Source organism: Falco naumanni, chromosome 1 (assembly GCF_017639655.2).
Source record: "Falco naumanni isolate bFalNau1 chromosome 1, bFalNau1.pat, whole genome shotgun sequence".
NCBI classification, from domain to species: Eukaryota; Metazoa; Chordata; class Aves; order Falconiformes; family Falconidae; genus Falco; species Falco naumanni.
In genome coordinates, this window is record NC_054054.1 from 122,808,999 (window position 1) to 122,836,232 (window position 27,234).

The 27,234-nt window shown below is 44.3% G+C and overlaps 2 protein-coding genes across 8 annotated transcripts in view; both read left to right on the top strand.

Moving 5' to 3' along the window:
- Positions 1–1,262: 1,262 nt before the first annotated feature.
- On the top strand, positions 1,263–15,061 carry ADAP2 (ArfGAP with dual PH domains 2). Of its 2 annotated transcripts, XM_040581918.1 has the most exons (12): positions 1,263–1,474; positions 2,609–2,739; positions 3,430–3,521; positions 3,656–3,741; positions 4,091–4,200; positions 4,870–5,016; positions 5,736–5,819; positions 6,186–6,248; positions 7,524–7,601; positions 8,242–12,100; positions 12,651–12,840; positions 13,838–15,061. In XM_040581918.1, the coding sequence occupies exons 1-10, from the start codon at positions 1,381–1,383 to the stop codon at positions 8,458–8,460; spliced, it is 1,104 nt and encodes a 367-aa protein (XP_040437852.1). In that variant the 5' UTR covers positions 1,263–1,380; the 3' UTR covers positions 8,461–12,100; positions 12,651–12,840; positions 13,838–15,061. The 2 variants fall into 2 exon arrangements, with proteins under 2 accessions (XP_040437852.1, XP_040437853.1); XM_040581919.1 differs by lacking the exons at positions 1,263–1,474; positions 12,651–12,840; positions 13,838–15,061 and adding an exon at positions 1,906–1,992 and having other exon boundaries at positions 8,242–9,281.
- The window catches only part of RHOT1 (ras homolog family member T1), a 31,773-nt gene continuing 17,265 nt past the window's right edge, over positions 12,727–27,234 (top strand). The window contains exons 1-8 of one of the 6 annotated variants that reach the window (XM_040581913.1): positions 12,727–12,840; positions 15,077–16,301; positions 21,195–21,253; positions 23,434–23,515; positions 24,732–24,775; positions 25,549–25,602; positions 25,966–26,018; positions 26,552–26,660. In XM_040581913.1, the coding sequence (XP_040437847.1) occupies positions 16,265–16,301; positions 21,195–21,253; positions 23,434–23,515; positions 24,732–24,775; positions 25,549–25,602; positions 25,966–26,018; positions 26,552–26,660 (438 nt within the window). In that variant the 5' untranslated portion in view covers positions 12,727–12,840; positions 15,077–16,264. Of the gene's footprint in view, positions 12,841–15,076; positions 16,302–21,194; positions 21,254–23,433; positions 23,516–24,731; positions 24,776–25,548; positions 25,603–25,965; positions 26,019–26,060; positions 26,152–26,551; positions 26,661–27,234 lie in introns of those variants that run through there. The other 5 variants (XM_040581914.1, XM_040581912.1, XM_040581915.1 and 2 more) reach the window with 5 other exon arrangements.

Genomic DNA, 27,234 nt, shown 5'->3' on the forward strand with positions numbered 1-27,234 from the left:
CATTGGACTGTGAAACTAAGAAAAATCGTGAGGTTACTGACCAATGCCGGGGTTTTGGTGGTGCATGTATATGTTGTCTTGAATGTAGATAACCATTTTGCAAATGTCATACAGATTCTTTTTGTAAGCTAACACAAAAATTAAGCTAGCAAAAGCTTCAGCATGTGGCTTGCAAGAAAATTATCTCTAGGGGAAAATTCAATCCTTGTTTACATGCTAGTATACAACAGTTCTTAAAATCTCTCTTCTCAGCACTTACCCTTTACGTAGGTAGTTGGACAATTCAACTTTTGAGATATTCTGCTGCTGTTTATTTCAGGGCTTCACAATATTTAAAAATAAAAGGTATAATGGGTACAACACTATTTAGTGCCTAAAAAAGTGGAAAAAAAGCTGTTGGTACTTTCAATGGATAATACATCTCTAGTATAGTATTTCATCTACAAAATGACTGCACTGTGGTTTTACAAGATCTTACATAAACTACTAAAGATTAATTTGGCATGTTATAGTATAGTAATGCAAGTTAGCTACGCAAGTTAAGTTTAACCTGGAACTAGTAAAAGGGAAAATATTTTATTATCTCTTAATCTATTTCTGATGTAATTAACCTTGAAATTTTTCCCTCACCTTAATTTTTTCTCCTTTTTCTTTTCTCAGATAAACTGAATATTGTCACAGACTGTTGATATGGGCTTTATCTTGAAAGAGAGGCATTTTCATTAGGATTTGCAAATCCTGAAATGTTCCATTTTCCCTGTATTGACTTACACTGACTTTTCTTTTTTTCCCTTGACTTCTATTTCTTTTGCTTGCTTGCTTGCTTCTTGCTTTTTTTAATTTCTTTGCTCCTTGGTGCCAGACAGCTTCTCAGCCCCCTCGCCGAGCACTTGTGGGCTGGCAGCGCTCTGCCTCAGCCAGGGCTGCCGCACGGGTGCCGGCCTGTTTGCAGCTGGCTTTCACAGTTATTTTTTTAGATATAGCCCTGAGGTGGAGGCGACGGCGATGCTGTAGGTGCGCGGAGGAGCCCCCGGGGAGCCGGGACCCCCGTCACGCCCAGCCCGCCGCGGGAGGCCGGCCCCGGCCCCAGCGCCGTTCGGCGCGGGCAGGGGGCGAAGGCGGCGCGGCTCGTTGTGGGGAAGGGGGCACCGGGCGCGGCGCCGCCCGCCCCTCAGGGCTCGCCTCACGGGCCGCTCCGGGCCGTACCGGGCGGGCGCTCCCCGGGCCGGGCCCGCGGGGCAGCCGCCGCCAGGAGGCGGCCTGAGGGGCGGCACAGCAGGGCGCGGGAGGCGGCGGGGCGCCCCGCTCCGGTTCCTCATTCTCCGCCCGGCGCCCAGCCTCTCCCGCAGAGCTCCGCGCCGCGCCCGGCACCCGGCGGCGATGATGGACCGCGACCGCAACAAGACGCTGCTGCTGGAGCTGCAGAGGGCTGCGGGCACCGGCAACGGCCGCTGCGCCGACTGCGGGGAGCCAGGTGAGGGGGCTCCGCCCGCCGCCTTTCTGACTGGAAAGTGGGGCTGAGCGAGGGGCCCGCCGGGCCCCGCGGGCTGTGCCGCCCTCCGGGCGTCCCTCCGTGGCCGGGCAGCCCCCCGGCGTGCGGCGCGCCCGGCTCGGTCCGGGCGCCCGGGGCCACCGTGCCCTGCAGGCGGCGGGAGCAGGTGCTGAGGCGGCAGCGCCCCGCGCGGGGGGCGGCCGGGCGGGCCCTGGGGGGGCGGCGGGCGCGGGGCGGGCGGGACGCGGCTCTCCTCGGCCGGGCCGGGCCGGGAGCGGCGGCTGGGAGCCCCGGGGGGACGGCGTGGGGCAGGAAGTGGCCTCAGAGCACCGGCAGCTTCCCCAGAGCTATTTGTAGACGGTGCATGAGGCCGGAGGAGGAGTGTGCGTGAGGCGGGTTTCCAGCTGGGAGGGAATGCCTCTGCGCTGGGGCTGGCGGAGAACGGCACCGAGGCGCCTGCTGGAAGCCTGCACCGCGCCGGCACCCGGCGCCCCTTCCAGGTGGGAGTTCCCCTCGCCCGCGGCAGCGGGCCATCGGTAGGCTGCAGCCGCTGGGAGAAGATAAGCAGCTTCTGCTTGATGTGATAAGGGAGAAGCGGAGGGTGGCCGGGTGGAAGTGGCGGGCCAAGGAAATGGCCTTGCCAGAGCGCTCGGAAAGCCTCTGCGCGCTGCCCGGCCAAGGTGGCCTCGGGATGCAGCGGCAGGTGAGAGCGGGCGCTTCCATGGGCCGCGGACACAAGCCCTCGCTCTAGGTGCTCGTACTCTGTTGCACTCTCAGTAGTGTTCACTGTCCACAACATTCTTCCATTGTTAATTCAGCAACAGCAGCTTTCCACCCTGAACTAATAATTAGCTGAGCTTTTACATCACCACTCAGCTGCCTGCACCATCACATTAATTTTTAAACAAATAGGCAGTGAAAGAGCCTACAAGTGCAGGGGCTGCATTCTTTACTGGGGAAAGCGGGTGACGTTCCTCTGAACAGAGTGAAGTGACAACCGTAAACAATGGGGTAGGGTTGGATATATTGTGTGTGAAGCCTGGGCTGTGCTTTTTTGCCCTTGCCAGTGGCTGTGCCTTTTGCCATATATTAGTTCATTCTTGTGTTTGTGTCTAGATCCAGAGTGGGCTTCTTACAAACTTGGAATATTCATTTGTTTGAATTGCTCTGGAATCCATCGCAATCTTCCTCAAATCAGCAGGGTCAAATCCCTTCGGCTTGACTTCTGGGAGAACGATCTTACTGAGGTACAGAAGACAAAAACAGTAATTCACTTTTCTCAGTATTTCATCATAACCTCCTCTGCCTCATAACTCCTGCGTTGTCCACCATGGACAGAGGAACAAAGCCACACTGAGCCAACTCCAGGGTAACTTCAGGGTTTTTTTTATGACCTACTCATTCAAATTACACTGACCGTGTTTCTAACAGCCTACAGTGTATTTTTTTTTTTAAGCCCACAGTTAACTCTTCACTGTGGTCTAGAAGCCCACAGATATTTCCAGATAGTATGCTCTGTTTGGAAATCAACATGCCCTTCTTAAATATTCGTTCAGACTCTCAACTTTCAATTGAATTGTGTTAATAATATAATCACAGTTAATGTCTAGGAGGAAACGTAGGTATAGGGACATCATAAACAAATAACTTTTCTCCTCATTTTCTTTTGTTCTTTTAGTCAACAACTGCAATCTCATGTTCCTTCCATCTGGTTGAGAACTGTAAATGCAAAAAAGCCTCAGCCACCTACCAAGTGCAGACTATAATGCCAAAGAAAATTTACAGATGTATACAGATGTATGTAGATATGCACTGAGAGTTAGGTGAGACTGAGCAAAAAGTGCAGTGCTCCTTTTGATATGAGTTTCATTTTACGTTCATGACATGGTTTTGATTTTGTACTCACACACCTAACTGTAACTTCTTTTGTATTTCAGTTTATGAAGAAGCATGGGAATCTCTGTGCCAAAGCTAAATATGAGGCAAAAGTCCCTCCCTACTATTACATCCCCCGGTCCTGTGATTGCTTGTAAGTTGAGGGTGTATTCACTGCTGCAGACCTTTACAGCTATTGAACTACTGCTTCCCTCCACAGGTCTCTTTGGTTGGTTGGTGAAAATAGAGTAGAGGCAGATCAGCTTTATCCATGTTTTCCTCTTTCAGGGTTTTAAGAGAGCAATGGATTAGAGCTAAATATGAGCGTGAGGAATTTGTTGCCACCCGAGTCTGCCAAGATCCTTGTTCTGCAGGTAAAAGTTAGGGTTGTCAGGGAAAAAGCGTTAGCCTTAAGGCCAACAGCACTGTGTTCTCTTTGCAGCTTTGAAGATCTTTAAGGTTGGCTTGTCATATTTGAACTGTTGGTTGTGCAGGCCTTGCTTTGAGTCTAACTTTGAGAAACTCCTAAGAAAAGGCACTTAGAGAAGTGCAAGGGTGTATTCAGATCTTACAGTTCTCTAGTTCTCCACTGATTTTTTTCATATGAGATGAAAATTCTCAGATGGAGAAGAGACTTGAAACTCAGTGCCACACCACCATTTAGATAAACTGTCCTGCTATTGTGCTGCCCTTCTGTGACGCTTATCTTGGTCTGATCTGCAGGTAGCCGTGAAGGGTTCCTCTGGAAGCGTGGGCGGGAAAGTAGACAGTTCCAGAAGAGGCGATTTCTCCTATCAGCAAGGGAAGGGGTGTTGAAGTACTACACCAAAGAAGTAAGTTCCTCAGCCAGAGTTGGCCCTAGGTGGCTGGTCAACTTCTGTCCTCAGACCCTGCTCTTCACTGGCAAAACAGAGCATAAATAGAATAGCTTTGTCTCTAGTTCTGCAGCCAGGACAGCCTGTGTTTGGAGGAGCTCAGACGTTTCCCCATTAACATATGTGGTATTTTAGGCAATTGCTTTTTTGGATTTAGCCCTTTTCCTCATCCCTTATCTTAACACTGCAGCCTCCTTTTGCTTAGTGAACAAAGGAAATGGATACTGGCAGTTGAATAGCAAGATGAAGAAGAGATCTGTTAGCTCTTATATTACCAAAATATTCTCTTATCAACTGCTGCAGCATCATCCTCAACATGTCTCCCTTCTGTGGGAGAGTGTAGCTAGTTGTTCTCTAACTATGAGGCTGGAGACAGAGCATCCCTTGCAATTGAGACACATCCTCCTCAAATAGCAACCTAGCATTTGTCAAGGAAAGGGAATCAGTCTTTGTAAGAGATTTTATGTAGCATGTAGTTAAGGCTTTATATTTCAGGTGTATCCGATATTCAGGTATTTTAGGATGTCTTCTTTCTCTTCGGTAGGGATCTAGTTCTCATATAGCTAATCTGTCCTCCATTACCTTCCCTGAGAGCACTTTAATACAGTTATGCTTTTCGTTTCACAGTCCAGAGGTCCAAAAGCCATTATCAGCATTGAGAATCTGAATGCAATGTTCCAGACAGAGAAAATCCAACATGCTCACGGGCTGCAGATCACATACAGCAGAGATGGGCAGACAAGGAACCTTTTTGTCTATCATGAAAGTGGAAAGGTGAATACCACAGAGACTGGAATAAGCAAGCTGCTTAGATGTTGGAGCTATAGCTTTTGGAAGACATACCCTATTTCTGCAGGATCTGGTTTTATTTGAAGTCACTGTGACTTGCAGAATATAGAAAGTTTCAGAATTTGACACTAATAACTATAACATCTTGCTCCTGTTCCTTTGGGGCATATATGTGACTTCACACCCTGAATAGTCTTAAGGCTTCAGTGGGGCATGTATGTAAATCTCTGTAAGGTAACTGTCTCATGGTTTTATATAAATCTGTGGTTTTGAAACCTTCTTGACACACATAGACAATATTGTCCTGCACTATTTCCAAGCAAACAATGATAATTTTAGGAAGTATGTCTACAGGTTTTGTTAAATTTCTGTTTCTTCCCTTGCCATAGTCCTCATGTTTTTCCAAGCACAAAGGTTTTTGAACAATTCATAACTGAAAAAACTGAAAAAGCCTGTGTACATAGACTTAGGTGACTGTCCATGCTGAGAGTGTCTGGGACCTCCCTGGAGGGGCACTTTTAAATTATTTTGGAGGCTTAATGTTTTTCAGGTATCTGGGGCAAGTCACTGACTCTTGCTGCTGCTTGGTGAGGAAGTACGTCTTTGCAAAGAGGTTACAAGAAAGGAGAAGGGCATTTTGGAGAGGCAGCACTCTTACTCCTTGTTATTCTTGTCTTTATGTTTGTATTTGCTGTTTTCCCTAGGAGATTGTTGACTGGTTCAATGCCATTCGGGCAGCACGTTACCATTACCTCAGGACAACCTTCCCAACTGTCCCTGAGACTGAGGTGAGAACTGAACAGGACTTGAAGCAGTCTGTGCAAACAGCATGGGAAAACATTTTCTCACCTCTTCTGCCGAAGTCAGATGCTCAAACAGCAGCGTATAGATCTTGAGAACAGACAGAAGAGGTAGAAGGAAAGGCTGCACTGGATAACATGCAGAAATGTAGTCAGCTTTTAAGGCCAAAAAGTCCCGATGTGGTCCTTATAATCTTTTAAAAGCCTTACGTTCGTTCTTATTTCAGACTTCCCTTTACTGAGGAGCCAAGAAAACCCAGACCCCAAAAGCCAAAACTGATGGTGATTAGCTTTGACAGAAACAGAACAGAAAAGCAAGCTTGAATGAGACATTTTTTTGTGTTTGTGTTCTAGCTCATACCCAGAATCACAAGAAATTATGTCAAAGAAGGATATATGGAGAAAACGGGACCAAAAGTAAGTGCATACTTGGCAGTATACAAACAGGATTATTCCAGATGGAAATAATTTGATAATTCTTTGATGTTTACTGGTAAAGACTTGTTGAGTGAGTATATGCTTCCTGGGTTGATAAAAGACATGATATTCAAGCCTGTTACGTTCTTGGCGATCATGTCTTATTTTGTGTGGAAAATAAGACTGGGAAGAGGAACCCTTCTTGAAGAATAAGCAAGATGGATTAGCAGGCAGTAGACATGCAAAGTCCTGTTACGCAACGCTAAATGGATTGCTATATCTGCTAAGTGCAGCTCTAGAACTGCAGCTCCTGCTAGAACAGACCATCACATGCTGACTCCCCTACTTCTCTGTTCCTCTTAAAGTTAGTAGCACACAAATCACATCTGCTTATGGCAGCAAAATATGATTGAGAAAATTCTCCGTGGAAGCCTATGGTTTGTTTTTTGTGGGAAAGTATTTGAGCCACTACTCCTTGGAAAAGGAGAGAGATATTTCAGGCACTGCTGAAGAAGGAAATAAAGATCTGTGGCCTTGTTTGAACATTGCCACTTCTTGCCTTGCTCTCCTCTGAGTGAACCATGAGCCAAAGTCCCATTATAAAGTTCAGTGGTGTAATGCTGATATTAAATAAACTGGGGTTTTGGCCCAGCTCAGTACTAGTGTCCCAATACATCTTCCTGCAGGTACTTGCATGGAAAGTACTCACAGCTACAAGCATGAAAGATTGTGTGTTTTTCTCCCAGAGCTTCAATTCCGCTCAGACTGAAGTGAGCCCTAGAAGAGGACCATTCAGTTCAGCACAGAGCCATGACTAGCTCGGGGAATGGTCAGATAAGTGTAGTTGATGGAATTAATACTTTTAAAGAAACCTACCATTGTGCATCCCTCAATGCTAGGGACACACCCCTCCAAACCAAAACACTGGAATTGATTGCATGCTTTCCTCATTATCGCCAGTGGCCCAGGGATCATTCTCTGCAGTGCTTTCCGTTAATCCATTTGCTGCAACTTCCTTAATCCTGATAATTTGATCACTGGTAGAACCAAACTTCCCTGCCTTACCCAAAGGGTTGCCATTGAATGCAACTCTCTTGTGTGAACGCAGGGAGAGGGGAGCTGAGGGCTGCACACAGCAGTGACTCACCAGTTACAGGGACGAATGAAACTGACCTCAAGCTCAGAGTCACATAGGCAGTCCAGGGATCTGCCTTGAACAGGCCGAACTCCCCTTTGGGACCTGATCTTTAAAGAACTTCTGCCATCTCCTTGCAGCAGAAGGAGGCCTTTAAGGTGCGCTGGTTCTGCCTGGATTCTCAAGAAAGGAACCTGATGTACTTTAAAAATCCGCTGGTAAGAGGAGTGCTCTTCGCTATTCCACAAGCCCCTTTGTGAAGTTGGGTGGGGAGGAAGGGTCCGTTCTCACCCAGCTTTTCCGGTGGCTGCACAAGACTGAAGGATGCTCAGTCTCAAGAGCTCACCTGCCTTGTTGATGGATCTCTCTGAAGCTGAGCTGGTTGGGAGCTCTGGCCCTCACAGTGGCTGTGAGGGAGATCAAAGTCTTTTAAAAGTAGCTGCTGCTACTGCCTGTAGCATTTATGCCCGCTCTCCCAACTCTGTTGCCATTGTGCCTGTAACCTTAGGCAAGATGAGCAATATACCAATAACAGAGGCTTGACAGCCCCAAGGTCCTGCTTCCTAGCACCACTCCAGCCACAAGTATATCCTTCCGTGCTCCTTCTGAACACCCACCAACCAGCTCTGTAAGGTGGGTCCCTACCTCTCCCTTCTGAGAATGCCTGTAAGTGTGAAAAAAAAAAAAAAACCAAACCAAACAAAAAACACCTCTGGTGTGTTTGCTGCTGCCTGTCACCAAATAAGTGTCCCCTTCATGCATCCACAGTTCCTGTTCCATGTCAAAGGATAGGACCAGTGTCTGCTGGAGCTGTGCTGTCCACTGGCTAATTTCTGTCTTCTGCTTCCTTCTTTCTAGGATGCGTTTGCACAGGGCCAGGTTTTTATTGGAAGGATGGATGAGGGATATGAAGTACGAGCTGGCTTGCCCCAGGGAGTCCGGGTGAAGAAGAGGAAACCAGCGATCACTGTGGTCACACCAATGAGAGAGTTTGTTTTTATATGTGAGAATGAAAGGGAGCAGAGGGAGTGGATAGACACCTTAAACGGAGTCATTGCCCAGCCTTTGACGGGTTAAGACTAGCACTGGTGCACTTTTTGGGCTCTGTGGCCTCTTTCTGTTGGCAAGGATGGTGCTCAAGGCCCTGCAGTGACTAGTACAAAGGGCTTCTTCTTTTGCCAGCCACAGGCACAGGAAGCATGGCAACAGAGAAATGAGTAAGAGGGAGTGCAGATACTCAGAAATTATCTGTGCCCCTGCAGAACCTTGCTTGAAGTGGCTTCTCTCTTCCTACGTCTCTTCTTTTGAGCAGAGGAGGCCTTCCTAGCCTGACATAGGGATGAATTACCCAACGTTGTCATGTGAAAAAAACCCCAAAGTCAATGGAGAAAGTCTGACCCCAGAAAGGCTGGCATGCATTTCCTTGAGGACTCCTGCAGGTGCTGTTATATCAGCTCCTCTTTTTCTTGCCTTGGTCTGATGTCAGACAGACTCCCGTACACCCTGAAGATGTACCTGACAATCCAGCCAGTGGCATATCCTGCCAGTGGAGTCATCTGTTACACGAGTACATAGGGACAGTGACCAAGAGGCAAAGATACCATCTCCTATCAGGAAGATGCAGGGTGTCCTGTTGGATAGATCTAAGATACCAATTCATGTTGGAGTCACTGGATGTCCTTCTCAGGGAGGAGCAAGCAGAGTCAGGCAGCTACATTTCACCTGGCTGCAGCTCCTCTTCAGACAGGGACGTGGTTGTTTTTGACAGAATGTTTAATGCCTTTTACAGTGTTACATTTCTAGCACAGTAAAAAAATAAAAAGTCAAGTCTGAATTTTGGAGGATACTGTAACAGAATCACTCTGATGACAAATACTCCTAGCTCCTTGCTTTCAACAGTCTCTGCTGTTTGACTTCTTTATGAGTAGCAAATCCAACATGTGAAGACCAAATTTTTCCAAAGCAACCCCACAGAGTGCTCCAGCAAACACATCATGAGTATGGGATGAACATACGCTGATCTGTCTCACTTCCAAAAAAAACAGCTGAAGCTTAATTAGCTGGAGAGGGTCCAGTGGAGGGTACAAAGATGATGAGGGGCCTTGAGCATCTCCCTTACAAGGAAAGGCTGAGAGAGCTGGGCCTGCTTAGCCTGGAGAAGAGAAGACAAAGAAGGGACCTTGCCAATATGTACAAATATCTTAAGGGCGAGTGTCAAGAGGAGGGGGCCAGGCTCTTTTCAGTGGTGATCAGCAACAGGACAAGGGGCAATGGGCACAAACTGCAACATGGGAAGTTCTGTGTGAATCTGAGAAAGAACTTCTTTACCTTGAGCATGGCAGAGCCCTGGCACAGGCTGCCCAGAGAGGCTGTGGAGTCTCCTTCTCTGGAGATATTTGAAAGCCACCTGGGCATGATTCTGTGCAGCCTGCTCTAGGTGACCTGCTTTAGGAGGGGGTTGGACTAGATGATCTCCAGAGGTCCCTTCCAACCCCGACCATTCTGTGATTAGTCTGAGCATGAAAAGGCAGAAACTAGTTTTAAAAGTTATCTTCAGTGACTTGCTTGAAGACACTCGGTGAATGAAGACCAGAGCTGGGCATGGAGGGCGAGTGCCTCCTGATCAGGTACCACCTATATCCATTGTAGGAACTGAGGATTTCCGTTGGCTGATACAGTGCTCTGAGTATTTTCTTGCCTCAAGACCAAGTCTCAGGTTTTGTTCTACCAAGCAGCCAGTCATTCAGATACTTAATTCTTCTTTTCAGATAGCCTTAGTTTGCAAATCAAGAGGAAGGCTTGCAGACTAAGTTTCTGGTAAGGTTTCCAACCTTTTGCTGACAATTACCAGCCAGTCTGAGATACCCGGAATAGTCCTCTTCTGCAGAAATGGGGAAGTGCCAGTACTTGCAGGGATTAGTAAGATTAACTCTTTTTATTATTTTTTTTTTTAATTTTTTTATTTCCCCCTTCACAATAGTGCAGAAGTGTTTGAGTTGGATCATCATTCTGCCTGTCTCAGCCAAGTCATCACCATCCAACCTGGAGCAATCTGCAGCAGTTTTGCTTGCTGATAGGTTCTCATGAACTTCCCTGGGTTCCGCTCTCTCTCCCCATGCAACCTGATTCATTCTAGCTCACATGCTGGTTCAGCAAATCCTAACAACCTAATCCTGCAGCCCTTGAAATCAATAGCAAAGCACCTTCTGACATTTATGAGGAACAATGCCAGTCTTCATTTGGTTTGACAGGTGTTATTTTGAGATGAATCAAGGAACCCAGGTTGACCTCAGAAGCGTTCAGTTCATCCACTACCCCAAACTTCACCCAGCCGGGGCTGCGCAAGCTGCACCATGCTGTGTGGCTTGCTCTCCCGGATGGGTCAGCAAACCAGCCATGTCAGCAACTATGACACGACTTGTTACAAAACTGGGAAATTCCCTGTGAAAATGAAACCGTGCAGATAACAGCAACGTTTTTTGAGTCAATAAAAGCCATGACCAGGTCATGGCGAGCTCTGCATCACAGTTCATTTCTACAGTCTGCCCAAATCCCTGGAGCAGCTCCCCGGCAGAGGAAGAACTGGGCTGGTACTGGGCTCTCTGGCTGGACTGAGGAGCCTCCCAGGAGTACCGGGGTGCAGACTGGGCAGGGGGCCCAGTCCTGGTACAGCACAGCAGGCTCTAATGACGGGCCGCAGCGCTCCAAGCTCAGGGACCTTAACCCCGCAGCAGGTAAAGGAAGCAGAATTGGAAACATGGGATGACCCGAAACCCTCTGAGCTCTGCTGGGCGGTGACTTGGGGAAGGGACTGCCAGAGCAGCCCGGGGCTTCCCCCTCCGCCGCCCCCCCCGGCACAGCCTGGGTCCCCTCCCCGGGCCAGCCCTGGCTGCAATTCCAAAGGTTTCGCCAGGGTCACAGACATGGGGCTGTGGCTAGGATTGTGGGAACTTTATCTTTCTTTTCACTTCCCACACCCCGGATACTTTGCATTTCCCATGCTAATATTAGCATTGCCATAACAGTATTGCGTGTGCTGAGCTGATGGGTTTAGCTAAAGCCGTGTTTGGGGTCCATGGGTGGTGGCTGACACATTGCAGACTGCGTAGCTGAAATAGAACTAATAGCTGTATGTATTCAGCTGATGTGTGATAGTAATAATTAATTAACTGTTCTTTGTGCTGGGTGTTGTTTATTGCACCAGCGTAGCACTAGAGACTCCTGAAAGGACACGTATCATTATTATACAGTGCTACAGCTCCACCCAGCTGAATGGCATAAAATGGGACTTGTTCATTATCTAGATCTCTGCTTAAAATAACTCCCAAACTTGGAGGAGATGAGAAAAGTCTTTTGACCTTCATTGTTTTAGCACGTACATATCTAAAAAGCCGCCTTCAGTCTCAATAGTCGAGCAAAGAGCTGAAGCTCACAGTTACATTTGAACATGTAATGGATGAATGTTGCATGTAGACTTCATTGTGACTATTCCCACTCAGAATTGTGTCTTCCAGACCCCTCCTCAACCAGTTCAGTGCTTAACTAATGTCAGTGATGTAGGGATTTTTATTATTCTGCTTAACCTAGTCATGCTTTCTTTGGGGGTTGTATAGGTGACTGGTCCAATGTGTCACTTTAAAGGAGGAAGAGATACGGGACATCTCCAAGCAACTAGAAATGACTGCAGAGACCATTCACCTCTTGAGGAAAGATCTCGGTAAAACAAAGCTACACATTGTACCTTCGTTACCTGCAGTTAGCTTCTGTTCCCACTGCCACCTGGGGACATGATTGATTCCAGTGTAGCCTTCCAGCCCAGAGCAGCAATCTGCCTTTTTGTCCCTTCTTTTGCTGTCACAGCTCTTTTTTTCATGAGAATGAACTATGGCACCAGCCGTACTAACTCCTATCTTGGCTGGCACAAAGGCCGCTGGAGTTGTGCATTGCTGCCTTTTTCTGCCTACCCCAGGAGTAGCCTGAATGTTTCTGGTACTCTTAGATGCAAAACGCAAATCATAAAGGGAATATTGATCTAAGTTGTAAGGCAAACACTGCTGGCCATAAAATAGTCAAGATCCTTAACATGCCCAAAATCTCATGGCAGGTAATGCAGGATAGTGTCAAATTTATTTTACTCCTTTGAATAAAGGTAGCTGTTTCTGGTCTGCAGGGGTCTGTCAAAGAGCACATTAGATGGGGCAGTAGATTCTCATATTCTACGCATCTTTTCTCACAACACAATGGACTCCATGTTTTCTGCCTTTCAGGAATGTACATCTCAGATCAAAAGCCAGATTACTAAAGATTTCTGTTGCATGAAGGAATATGTTGAAAGACAGGAGAGAAACACTGATGTTCATTGAACAAGAGCAAAAAGCAGCTCAACAGAAAACTGAAAAGCCTGTTCACCAGCTCTGTGTCGAAGGGAACAAGCTCACAGACATCAAAGCCCAAACAGTAAGTGATGAAATGAAGTAGCAGAGTACGAGTAGAAACTCTTAAGCTACATGTCTTGCATAGCTGAATATGTACAGAGCACTTTCAGGTCCCCACTGCACTATTGTCACTAGTGACAGTGATACCAGTCCACAGACTTTACTGTTACCAGGGGAAGTTTGGAGTGAGAAATTCAGAAGGGAAAAGCACTAAAAAAGGCATAGGCTGGGAATGCAATTCAGAACTAGATTTGTTCCAAAGAAGCTGTTGAGCTGGAGTGAAGTGGGGACTACGTTGCTTAAATCCAGTCCTGAGTCAAATCTAAGGTTATGATAAGATGCTTTATTATCTTTCTGTATTCCAGAAAGTATGTATGTGTGTATGTGTATACACACATGTATGCAAGTTAAAGAACTCACAAAGTTATTAAGTACTTTCTAACAACTTTCTTGGGGAAAATATGTCAAGAGCTCTAAAAAGAGGCAGTTAAAGCACTTTGAATTCTGCAGAGCCCGTTTTGATGTTGGAAACAACAATGCCAATGATGCAAATTAGCTAGCAGGAATTTGGAGTGGGACTTACTGGGTGCGACGGTGCCAGGAGACAGAAGTGGACTTCCAGGACCAAGGCACAGGGGCCCACACTGGAATTCACTTTGTGTAACTATATATTTATATCTGATCTGGAGTCCCGTTACAGGCAGTGAAGAGAAATGGGTACTTTTAGAGTGTGAGTCATCTGGCCTACTTGAGACGCCTACCTGCAAATGAGATTAATCAAGCCTTCAAAAGGCCTGTTTCTTTTTACAGACTGTAAAGGCAGACTAAGAGAACAAACTCAGATGTAGATCGTCACCATTTCTAAATTTAGGCAAATGAGGTTTACCTTTTTGTGGGTATTTTATGCTAGATCTCATAGTAATACATTTAAAAACTTTTGGTTTAGGGTGCATGTAAACACCGAGGTGATCTGCCTTCTTGTTGCCTGCACGTGAGAATATTTCCTTTCCGTTTTCTAGGGGGAGATGATAGGACTTTTGATCTCACATAAGTATATGAATACTTCACAATCACAGCTCAGAATAGGAAAGTGATGGTTTCCAGCTACCCAACTGATTATGAACCATCACCCAACAGATTCTGCATCAGCCAAGTGATGTGTTCAAAGAGCTTCTCTACTGGGTGCCACTACTGGGAAGCAGTTACCAAGGACAGTGATGGATAGGCTGTTGGAGTTGCTCATGAAATGATTGGTAGAAGGGACAAATTAGGAAAAAACAGAGCATTCTTGGTGTGTGGGACAGCTAGATCCCAAAAAGCAGCTGTCGGCATGGCATTGGGATCGAGAAACATTATTACACAAGGATAAACCATTGAAGGTTGGAGTTTTCCTCCAGTTTCTTTCCAACAAAAGAAGACCGTTTCATTTTACTCCATCACTGACAAATTGATTTTGCATACTTTTGAAATCAGTGCCTCAAATCCTCTTTACCCTGCTTTCTGGCTATAGAGTCTAGAAGGAAATGGATCTTTATGTCACACAAACAGGAGATAAAGCCTGTTCAGAAAAGTGACAAGTTTGCTTATGACTGCAGAGCTCCTCCACAAGCTTCAGGAATTTACTAAGGAGCATGCAGCTGCCCAGGCTTTCCTGGAAATCAGTAACTGATACTTTGTCTGCTCTGTTTGTCTTCACACTGTGCTCTGATCTAGCCATACTTCGTTAAAGCGATTTCAGTGTATGCTAAAGGTAGTAACCATCCCTGTGGGAGTGAGGTGGATTTCTTAAGCAGCTTTGAGTAGTCTCAGGATATTCGTAGGAAGGAATGCATCAAGGAAGCTCTGAGGTTAGAGATAAGCCCTTCCCATGAACCTCATTTTCCTACATTGATCCAAAAAGTTGCAGGAGAGCATATGATGACATTACATTCTGTTGAGTAAGCTTTCTTTAGAAAGATCTGATCGAGTAAGGGATGTTCAGAAGGCAAGAATGTTACTGATCTCGTGCACGAAAATCTTTCTGTTTAGAGTAGGTACTAAACTACAGGAAATAGATTTGGTATATGAGGACCTGACACTTCAGGCAGGTGTCCCAGAAGAACATCATCTCACTGGCACCATGTTTTAGTCTTGTCCAGACCAAAGGGTTGTCAGTCCTGGTGGTGGTGTGACCATGGGAATGGTTTTGGAAGCAGATGTTTTCAAATGTGTGTGTACCAGCTAATAAATAATGTGGTCACTTTACTGCTTTTTCAAAGAGCCAGCAAACAGGACAGTGTCACAGAAAGGACCATCTTTTCTTGCCAGGGAGCCTAAGGAAACAAGAGGTTCTGTGAGTTTCCTTGCCAGCATACAGGCAACGTTTCTGCCGTCACCTGTTGCCTCTTTCTAGCTGTGGGGAGGTCTCTGTTGCCTGTGTGGGGTGAAGGGGCCGGAGCTGAGATCCTGCAAAACACACTGACAGCTGAATTCCTGAGAGGACCACTGCTTCACGCAGGCAGGCTGAAAACAGAGTTCCCAAAAAGAGAAAGCTTTTTCAGGAAGACATTGTCATTCCAGAACGAACAAAATAAGAAGTTTAATGTGAATAAAGCACATGGGATTCAACCAGCTGATTTAGCCAAACTGAGCTCCATGGCTTTTAAAGTCATTGATGGAACTGCTGGTGGTCTTCAAGGTTACTTTTCCGTCACTGGACACTCTGAAAGCACTTTGGACTAAATGTGTCAGCAGGACCAGGGGTAGCTTGGCCAGCCTTGCCAACTGTGTAGAGCACAGCTAGCGCCGCTGCCTCTCCTCAGGACAGAGGGGTCCCATCCTGGTCCAGATGGAAAGAGAAGAACGACCGCATGATGAACTCGTTGGGCACCTCTGATTTTTCGCATTAGCAGCTGCGCCGCGGTGCCCAGGAGCAGCCGTGAGTTACGGTTTGGATCACAAATCCCCTCGCAGCTGGGAAGGGAGCGCGCTGCCTCGCTGCCGGTGCGTTCCCGCGCGTCGGGCGCGCTCGCCCGGCTGTTGCAACACTGCAGCCGGCACCGCTTCCTCACAGCTGGTGAGCGCTGCCCCGCGGCTCCGCACTAGCGGCAGAAAGCGGCGGTGCCGCCGTGCGAGGGCAGCCCGGAACGCCGCTCCCGGCCCGGGCCGCCGCTCCGCCGCCCGCCCCCCTCTCGCTCCCGGCCGGGCCCTGACGGACGGCGGCGCCAATCGCCTCAGGGGGGGCGCGCGCCGCCAGCCCCCCCCCGCGCAGCCGCACGCAGGCGCGCGCGGGCCGCCGCCGCCTGGCCTGTCCCTCGCGCGCCGCCGTAGAGCGCCCGCTTGGCGGCGGGGAGGAGGCGGCGCGGGGGGGGGGCCGCGGCGTGAGGGGCGCGCAGGCCGCAGCGGCTCCGCATCCCTCGCCGAACCCCATGTGAGCCGCCCCCGCGCCGGGGCCAGGGAGCGGGGCCATGAAGAAGGACGTGCGGATCCTGCTCGTGGGAGAACGTGAGTGCGGGCCGGCCGCGGGGCTGGGCGGGGGCCGCGGCCGCGGGGCAGGGCGGGGGCCGCAGGGCTGAGGGGCAGCCGCCGCCGCCGCCGTGCCGCCGGCTGTCAGAGCGCAGCCGGGCGGGGGGCTCGCCCCGGCCCGGGCTCCTTCGCCGGGGCCGAGGAGCGCGGCCCGGGGCGACCGGGCGAGGAGGAGAGCCCCGGCCCTGCGTGGCTGGCAGAGGTCGGGGCTGGGCGCTCCGTGGCCGCGCCGAGCTCGGTGACGGCGGCGGGGGGGACGCGCCGGCGGGCCGGGCCCTGCGTTGGGCCGGCCGGCGGCTCCCGGCGGGCGCCTCCCCGGGCCGGGGGCGCGGCGCGCAGCGGGAGGCACTCCGCAGGGCTGGCTGCTTCTTGGACGTCCCTGGAGATGAAACCGGGATAGAGTGCTTGCCCTGTACTTGGCCACTCTTAAAACTTCTTTTTTTAATTTATTTTTTTTTAATGTGTGTATGTGTGTGAACACCAAACGTAAATCGTTCCTGTTTACTGAGTTTGGAAATCAGTGGTGATACTGATTTGGAACTCAGATGTGCTCCACTCAGTCGAATGTTGCAGATTTGTGGCTACGATAGGGCCAGGGAGTCCAGATCACTGCTTCTGTCATTAACTTACTGCATGACCTTGAATAAACAGCACGTTTATATATATATGTATATGCATGCCAAAGTTACAGCGAGTCTGTGGTTTTTCATGTGTTCCTAAAATCATGTCCTTAAGTTCACACTTAGGAACCCAATTAAGTGCGTACGCTTTCAAAGCTACAGGTTCTTATTGGTGTAAATAGCAGCAAGGAGTTTCTGTTCTGTTATTTTGTAAAGTGTACTGAAGTTCCTCACAAGAAAAGAATACAGAGTAATTACCAAGTGTTATTAGTAAAATTGCCTAATTATATACTAAGAATGTAGTGCTACTGGCAAAGGCTTCCTGAGAACTGAACGCCCCATATGTATTTATAGTACAGTTTGTGCAGGTTAGCTCTGTCTGTATTGCCTACACAGATCCTTTATGACTCTTTTAGAGAGTTTTCAGGGAGATGTTACTATGTAGAAAGAGTTAATTCATCAAGCTTGTATTTGGCAAGTTTTGCAAGACTCAGTTTATTTAGAAATGTGTTTGTGCTTTTGAATACACTGTTGAATTCCTCTTCTGAATGTATGGCTAATTTACCTCACTTTCTCTGGCAGTGGTGCGTTCTCTACGGGCTCTGTACAGTGGTTTAAGTACAGGTGTAACAGGTACTTTGGTTTGGCAACTAGGTTCACAGTGTCCAGCTGTATAGCGGGTTTGCATGGCAAGGTTTTGGTAGCAGGGGGGCTACAGGGGTGGCTTCTTTGAGAAGCTACTAGAAGCTTCCCCCATGTCCGACAGAGCCAATGCCACCCGGCTCCAAGGTGGACCCACCACTGGCCAGGCTGGGCTCATCAGTGACGGTGGTAGCACCTCTGGGGTAATGCATTTAAGAAGGGGTGAAAATCTGTGCAACAAATTGCAGTGGGAGAGAGGAGTGAGACTGTGAGAGCAGCAGCTCCGCAGACACCTGGGTCAGTGCAGGAGGGGCCGGGGGGGCTCCAGGCACCAGGGCAGAGAGTCCCCCCCAGCCCGTGGTGAAGCCTACGGCGAGGCAGGCTGTCCCCCTCAGCCCATGAGCCACGGGGGAGCAGATCCCCACCCGCAGCCTGGGGAGGGCCCCACGCCGGGGCAGGGGGATGCCCGAAGGAGGTGGTGACCCAGTGGGCAGCCTGTGCTGGAGCAGGTTTGCTGGCAGGACCTGTGGCCCTGTGGGGAGAGGGGCCCAGGTGGGAGCAGGTTTGCTGGCAGGGCTTGTGCCCCTGCGGGGACCCATGCTGGAGCAGGCTGCTCCTGAAGGACGACACCTCATGAAAAGGACCCACGCTGGAGCAGTTAGTGAAGAACTGCAGCCCATGGGAAGGACTCACGTTGGGAGAAGTTCATGAAGAACTGTCTCCCGTGGGAGAGATCCCACATTGGAGCAGGGGGTGAGTGTGAGGACGAAGGAGTGGCAGAGACAACATGTGATGAACTGACCATACCCCCATTCCCCATCCGCCTGCGCCACTTGAGGGGAGGAGGTAGAGAAACTGGGAGTGAAGTTGGGCACAGGAAGAAGGGAGGGGTGGGGGAAGGTTTTTTAGGTTTTGGGTTTTATTTCTCATTATCCTACTCTGATTTGATTGGTAATAAATTAAACTAATTTTCCCAAGTTGAGTCTGTTTTGCCTATGACGGTTTGCTGAATGATCTCCCTGTCCTTATCTTGACCCACAAGCCTTTCATCGTATTTCTCCCCTGTCCAGTTGAGGAGGGGAGTGATAGATCAGCTTTGGTGGACACTTGGCATCCAGCCAGGGTCAAACCACCACAAACTGCAAATTTCAAAGATACAGGTCTCTTAATCTCTGCCATGTGCTGTATGTTGTTATATTTGTGAGTATCTTTGTATTATATTTTTGCTGGACATGTAGTCAACAGAACAGAAGGGAAAAATTTGTTTTACCTGTTGGTGAAACTTGTTATTTATACTGTCAGTGCTGTTTTGTATACGTCTCATATATATTTAATATTATGAAACCATAGGTTTGTCCAGACCATGTAATACTTGTTAGATGATAACAGTAGATTGTCAAGCTCAGACTGAAATATGTGAAGACCTTTTGTTGTAAGCCTGTTCCAAAACGCAGCCTTTTTCATACCCAGTGGTCTACATTTTAGGTTAAAGGTTGTTTTAGTCCTAGTATCCAGGGTGCAAATATCCGTGTTTAATCATCAATAATTTTCAGAATGTTCAGCATATTATTTTATGCAACATGATTTAAAGGACTTCTATATGAGGGAAAAGAGTTAATTGTCACATAGTGTTGTGCTGTTTCCTTCATCCTAGGTAGCCAATATTGTTTAGGCTGTTAGTTCTAAGACTATAAACAGAATTGGAAAGGCAAATCGTTGACCTAGATTCAAGCAAAATAAGCCAAATCTCTACACTTGAATATGTGGATTTTCATAAAACAACTCTAGAATACTAGGAAGTGTATCAGAAGCTTATAAATAGTGAGCATTTACCAACCAGCAGTACATAATCTTCTGTTTTCAGTCATACAAAATTAATGAAATGGGTTTCTGTATCTGCAAAGCCGACATGTTTCACCACTGTTTTAAATTAAAGTTGACTTGGTCAGATGCAAAATACACTGCACCATTTTCAGTAATTATCTAATAACTTGCCTATCAGGAAAGTGCTTACCTTTTTTCCTATGGAAATAGGAGAGCTTTTAAAGCTCTTTTGATTCTGTCAGGATGAAACTTAAGCTGTAGTTCATGTAGGAGGACACCTGGCAGCATGAATTACAGTTTTAGCTCATAGGAGTAACTTTGATGAAGACACAACCATATTGCTGCTAAGAAACCTGCATCTTACTGCTCTCTAGCTAATACCACCGGGGAAAAATTACAACTGTTTTCCCCAAGGAAAGCAAAAGTCTTCCTCCCCAGGATAACTTTTTCTTTGCTTTTCATAATTTTGTAATAACTGCTCTTCAACTTATCATGATGAAGAGAAGTTTTTCTTTCTGGATGTCAGAAGGCCCTTTGTTACTATTCTAAAAATAGACTTGGGTAAGTTGAATGTATTTTGACTAGATCATTGGTTCAGTAATACCATTTTCTGCACAAAACCAACCAGTCATACAATTTCATCTTTTTTTTTATTTCCTCCCAAATTCAGAATTACGTACAATTAAATAGACAAGTCTAATTGCAGCGATATCAACAAAACAACTTATGTCAGTTGGTGACATATTGTTTTCAGTAGGAACAGCGATACAGGCTCGATGATGGCAAGCAATGTCTTGGCTGGTAAACCATGCATGCTAGCAAAAATGCTATACATCCAGGATGAAGCAGGTTCTTGCTTGAATTGAGGGCTCATGGAAGTATACCATCCCAGATAATACTTGAATCTGAATGTTTGTTTTCAAGGCATTTCTTAATAAACAAAATAAAGCAGGAATAGTCTTTCAAGGCTTTTAAAGGAAGTCGACAAATTAAAGTTTTTAGAGAGAGGGGAATCCTAAGAAAAGTTACCAGCTCTTAATTTTAAATGGTCGCATTAAAGAGTCTCAAGACGAAGCAGTCCAACTGGGGTATCAGAAGTCTGAACTTTGGAGGAAATGGTGCCATTTATTTGATCGAATAGACTTGAATACTGAAGCAGAGATGATGATCTTCCTCCTGGATTAAGAAAACGGTGACTTTAGAAGGGCTGATGGTTTGGGTTTTGTTCTTTCTCACTCTTTGTGGGAAACAGCTCATTTGTATCAAGGAAATTATGCTCTTGCACTTTCAAAGTAGTCAAACTCGTTTGTGGAGACTTTTTACATTGATGGTAGAGCCACATCTTCTTTTTCCAGCTCTTATCCTTGATAGCTTAGGATGGAAGCACAGTCATTGTATCAAGAATACTATAAAAATAGTTAATTCCTAAATTCCTTTCTGTGTGCTTTCTTTGTTTTTATTTGCTAAGTTGCATTAAAATATTTCCAGTTTGTTTTGAATTTTTGTTTGTGTTCTACATTAAAGCTAATTCTTTTGTGTAAGACAGAGCAGGATTTGATTCCCTTCTGGATGAAATGCAGAAGTGTGAAATGGATCCTAAGGTTTTACAGTAAAAGAATTATAGGAGAATTGCTGTCATCCATATTTAGTATGTTTAAATAACATAAGTCTTTAATGTGGTCAGTTGGAAATTGTTTTTAAAATACTTCCCATTTGGAGACAGGGTGCAACTATTGAGTGTAACAAAACCAAATTTATCTAATCTCTGTTTTTAATGCTTTTGCAGCCAGAGTTGGGAAGACATCACTAATTATGTCCCTTGTCAGTGAAGAATTTCCAGAAGAGGTAGAGCATCCTTATTTGTTTTCTAAGTTTTATTTCTGTCCTGTTGTATAGTGTTTTTTCAAAGAGTAAGTTAATAGGCTTCATGTTAGAATAATGTTTCCTATTCAGAAAAAAAATAAAGTCTAAAACTGCGGTGATGACTTGTGGAAAAGTGATGTAGGTTAGGTGAAATATATCTTGATGTGAAGATTAGGAATTTAAATTTTATCTTAAGTTCCTTCCTTGTTTTGAAATGGTTAATTAAACTAATTTTTTTGTATCTGAGGAATTTTAGGGGTTTTTAAGCAGCTGGAACTGGTCATAACTGGTAACATATTTCAACATTAATGACTTATAAATGGGAAGGTGCTGAAAGAGGTGAGACCCTCAGGGTTTGGGGTTTTTTGAGTGTTATATTTAAAAAGCAAGTAGATTGCAAAATGAATGAGAATGAGGAATTAAAAAGTCACATTGTATAAGTTTGCCATTTTTTGTAACTGAGTTGTTGCCTTTACTTCTGTTCTTGAAGAATAGATACTTTTGAAGTAAAAAACCCCAAAAACTCTCACTGCTTTCTTCCAGAATAAAAGTAAAGCTACCTCTACATTTTATTCCTTTAAAAAGAACTACAGCTGCTGCAAAGCTTTTTACATATAAACATGAATGTTTATTTCTTCTGATCACAAGTCTTAAAATAGACATCATGTGCTACTCTTTGAATCTAACACTGTGCCGTTTAATGCAAATCAGCAGGTTACCACAGTTCATGAGTCAAGATTAGATTGTTAACATACTTGAATTTAGTTCCCAACGTTGCAGGTTAAAAGGAGCTCCGGTTTTTGTTTGTTCTTAAGCTGCCCAGGGACTCATTCCTTTGGCAGGTTGGTTATTGATGTATTTAATGAATTGTAGGCCTCTATTCACTTCTCAGCTTCTTCCTGCAGTATAATCTAGAATATTTCTCTTAAGTTCATATTGAGAGAAAAAGCATGATTATGTATAACACAAAATCTGCTTGAAATTGCAGAAATAACTTTGTAAAAATACTACATCCTATATAAACTGCTGAAAGAGACATGTACAATTCCTGCAGGTCAGTCATGCAGATCAGAGCTGTATGGGTATGTGTAACTGACATTTCAGACTTTGAAATAGTGTTTAATATGCTGGGTATTATCATTAATCATTCTTGATGAAGATGCAAGTAGAGCCTGAAGCTTTGCAAAGAGGCCTTCTTCTGGTGATTGGCATTTCTTTTTTTCTTATTAAAAGAAAACAAACTATCATGAAAGTTCAATGTCAGCAAGTAAAAGGCAATAAATAGCCGTGCAGGAAGTTTTCATTAAAATTAGGTTTAAGATGATTTTTCCTGACTGTGGATTAGTGTTCTCTGGAAAAAATGGCCAGCAATCATAACTAGTTTACTAGTTACCATTTTATAGAACCCACTTTTAATTTGTATCATGTTTTGCTTTGCAGGCTTTTCTGAACTTAATGTTTAGCACTCTGTCAGAAGCAAGGAAGTTGTCAGATTATGACTGTGTAAAAATTGAGACTTGTATTTTGTCTGTCATGCCTGTTTGCTGTTCTTAAATATTTATTTATTTAACAACTCATGCGTGGTTCACAGGGGTAGTTCTTGTACTGATTTCAGCAGCAGTAGGATCAGGATATCTAGTGCAAAAATTAAAACATTTTAAATGGTATTTAATTTGTTAATAATAGCATGCTAACTCTGATGTTACTTTCCTGTTAAAGAATGTGTAGCCCGTTGAAGTAACTGGTTGAATTTGGTAACCCTCCCAAATATTAGAATTTTTATTTTTAGGAAACTTTTGTTTCAAGTAAATTGCAATTCAGGTTTTGTTTATAGTTTTCACTATTATAGTATTTCTGTATGGGTGGTTGGATATAGCAGATTTGGGTTCTATAGAAGCATTCATTGAACCCCTTAACAACATTGCTTTCTTGCAAAGCCTACAGGAAGTTCCTTATTCAGTAAGGGGACTAATAAAGAATGAGAAAGTCACAGTGACTTTCAGTACATTACAAAAAAAACAAACCCCAAAAGTACGTGAGCTACTAAGTTGTTCTTTTTAAAGCTGATTGGCAGGTGTGTTGTAGTATATGACTTCTTTTGACCATCTGGATTTTTTTGATCTTTAATAAAGATTTTTCTTGCTGTTTCTTTACAACGCAAGGTTCCACCACGAGCTGAAGAAATAACTATTCCAGCTGATGTCACACCTGAAAGAGTGCCAACCCATATAGTGGATTATTCAGGTAAGGACTACACGGTACCATTACTGTATGACTGACGTGGTATGGAATTGTTTGTCTAACTCAATAGCCTTTTTAAGTCATACAGTTATGGGACCAAAGCTGCATGTAGGAAAAGACTAGATTAAAGTAGAAACTCACGGGATGAAACAAACCAGATGGTGGTGGGTGGTCCTCCTAATTCAAAGCCTGATAATTAACTGCTGTTGGTACTTCCATGGAAGATAGTCGTAGCAATATTCCAGTGAAGTGTTCTATGTGTGACAGACACATTTACAGTTCAGACAAAGGTGGGTACTTTAATGGAATTCAAAACTATTTTGCTTTCTTCCAGTGGAGAATTTACTAAGATGCAGGAGACTTTACATAACTTATATTCTATGTCTTTCGAATTTCTAAGTTCGAACACCTTATCCTTTTGTGTCAGTTTCATATTTTGTATTTTTCTTTTTTTATATACTCTAATCTCCTTGACCTTACTGAATAGATAAATAGGCTCAGTATCAAGGCTCATACACTGTCATAAATATATGCAACTGTTGCACAGCTAGAAAAATCCTTCTGCCATTTATAATGGAGGTGAAGAATTAGGCCATCTTAGCAGATACCTTCCTGTCTTCTCTCTCCCACCACTGCTGAGGAAGTATCTTTGGTGTGTTTGCCTATTTGGAACAACGAAATAATGAGGGGGTTTTTTGTTGGTCTCGAGCTTGAACTTATGTGAAGTGAATTTTTCTTTCGTTGAATGAAAAGTTTCATAGATTTGGGTAACAGAAGCTTGGTCTCACTAAAAAAAAAATCATGGACACTGCAATAAAATTAACATATGCCGTATTCTGCTGTAAAAGTTTACATTATAGAACAATTGTTGCTACTTACTATCCCAGGAAGGGGCTGTTGGCAAACATAGGGGTATGCGAAGTGTGACTAATTCCAGAGAAAACCTATCTACAAATGTAATGATTCCTCTTTAAAATAGCTGATAAAAAACTTGTGTGCAACAGACTGTTTTTGTCTTGGAGGTTGATGGATCAATTTCATTGTTGTTACAGCAGAAGCACTCTTTAGTGCATTTTTTTAAAAGATGTTTAAATAACAAGAGCTTTCACAAGGGTGTCTCAGGAGCATTGTGAAATGCTCTAGTTTGGTTTCATAAGTTTTTCAGTTTTGTTTGCAGAAATGTTTAGTATTAATGAATGGCTTATTCTGTTGAATGCAGAAGCAGAGCAAAGTGATGAGCAGCTTTACCATGAAATATCACAGGTAAGTGTATTTTAGTGTTTACTAGTAAATAGTTTCTGCTTTTGAAGAAATCTTTCGTTTTAAGTTCTCTGCATTGAGTTTCAGTTTGAATTGAAAAAACCCCAAACCTCTCTTGCTTGGCATTTCGTTTTGTTTTGTGCCCTATGCCATAGTAAGCCTTCCTCTATTTAAGAATAGTAGGCACTGCCTCTCTGTTGGTGAACTGAGCTTAAACTTCGTCCTTCCAAGTGAAAGGACAGAACCTAAATATCTTTTAATCAGTAGGCCAAGGGATTGACAGGTTTTGAAAAGAAATAATCCTACCTTGGAAAGATCCATTTCACTTCTTTCTGTCATGTTGTACTGTTGCATTTATGTATAGCATGGAATTCTTGGTAATTTTATAGTTCCTTCTGTTTCCTATTTTCAGTTCTTTTTGAGCACCTTTGCACATTTTCTTTATGGTCTGTCATGGTGTTGTGTTCTATTTCTGTCACTTAGTTTGGTACTTGAGTACCTTGCAAATTATGATTCTTCAGTTTAGATTTCTTGGTAGCATAGGCCTCTGCAGGCGTAAGTTGTGAATGTCACGCTGCAAGACAGGCTTTTTAGTGCTTCTCAACATATAAATTGTTTAAGCTTCTCAGGCAAAAATAACTTAAACAAGTCAGGGTCTTGACTAATGATGAAACTGTTCTTACCCTGATTTTGTTATGTATGGTTCTTAACTGTCTCTGTTCCTCTAGAGACTCTAAACAGTGGGATTCCATGCCTTTCCTCTCTTTTCATTTTAGGCAAATGTGATATGTATAGTATATGCTGTTAACAACAAGAATTCTATTGATAAGGTATAGTAACACATTTTATCTTGTTACTGCTTGAGATGTAACACGCGCTGTTAATCGTTGGCAAGATGAAAACTGTATTAGACATTTAAAATGCATAAGACGGTGTTTGAGATCAAGTTGATAGAGAATGTTCAGATATATTATTGGTTCTGGTCCGTTTCAGTATCTGAGTTTTTAGTCATTTCAGTCATCTGAGAAAGTTGCTCGTTAGTCAACTCCAGTTTTTATTTATTTCCTCCTTTGCGGGCAAATATGTGCCTTCTTGGGAAAAAAGCAGTAGCAGCTGTAGTCAAACTTGTGCGCAGTTCAGTCATATAAGATTTGAAAATGTATATTTCATGTTTGTTTTTAATCCCACTTTAGGTAACAAGTCGATGGATTCCTCTCATCAATGAAAGGACAGACAAAGATAGCAGGTGCATAAGTAAAGATGAGAAGTATGAATTAGGCTGCACATCAATGGACAGTGTTGAGGATGTTAATTGTTTAAGAAAATCAAATTCTAAACTTAAAGTTTATATAAGAAGTCCAAGCAACAAGAGATTTAAAGTATGTAGGTCTGTTACATATGCCAGCAATGCTATTTATTTTGAATTTCATGGGCAGCTTTTACCAGGTGTGTTTATGTTTGTTACAGTATAACTAGTTTTGGCTACATGGTCTGTAGAGCTTTTCTACTGATGCTGGTTTTGTATAACAACAACATGATTAGTTACTTTTGTGTTGAACTGTGTGGGGTTTTTTTGTAGTATCAACAAGAAGTACATTTCTGTCTAAGTGTATATCAAAACAATATACTTAACTGCTATAATTTATTTTTGCCTGTTGGCTGCCAGTGATATTTGATTACATCATGAAAGTACAATGGCTTCTGGTGGGAGATAGAATGCTGAATTAAGATCTTTTTGTCCCTCTGTCTTCAAAGCTCTTTACCATTTTTTGTTTTCAGGCTGCCTCTTATATTAGTTGGAAACAAGTCTGATCTAGTGGAATATAGCAGTATGGAAACTATCCTTCCCATTATGAATCAATATACAGAGATAGAAACGTGTGTAGAGGTATGCAAGAATTTCTGAAGTTAGAATGAGTAACAAAAAATACATTCTTGCCAAGCATGTATGGCAACTTTTTAATAGAAAAGATGATTTATTTTTTTTTGTTCAAAATATTTCAAATTTAAGTCATTAACATGGTGAGTTTATATGTTATTTTTCTTTAGAGAAGATCACGCTATTGTATAATCAAACATTACTGTCAAATTCTTCTAATATTTAGAGCCTCCTTACATCCTCGCCTTTAGCAAGTGTTTTAAATTTAATATTAAGCCAGACAGATGTCTGCAAAATATTAAAAATTGAATTAGTATGTGTGGATATGCAACTTTCTTTGCACACACACACACATCCCCACCAGTAAATACAACTTCTTGATTTCTGATCTTGGTATGACAGCAAATTGTAGTCAGACCTTCTTTATTAATTACTTTACAGGTATACAGGCTAGATGTCTTTTTTCCAAAACAGCACTGCACCCACAAGAGGGGGCTAGATCTTGAAAATTTTGATGCTTGCTTAAATTTCAGAAGAAATGACCAAATAGTCAGGAAACTAGCTAATCAATATAAGGATTTCT

Excerpts from the sequence above, each read along its gene's own strand:
- ADAP2 (XM_040581918.1), top strand. The coding sequence starts at position 1,381 with ATGATGGACCGCGACCGCAACAAGACGCTGCTGCTGGAGCTGCAGAGG. Across the intron at positions 1,475-2,608 it reads CGCCGACTGCGGGGAGCCAG|ATCCAGAGTGGGCTTCTTAC; the intron begins GTGAGGGGGCTC and ends GTTTGTGTCTAG. Across the intron at positions 3,522-3,655 it reads CCCCGGTCCTGTGATTGCTT|GGTTTTAAGAGAGCAATGGA; the intron begins GTAAGTTGAGGG and ends TTCCTCTTTCAG.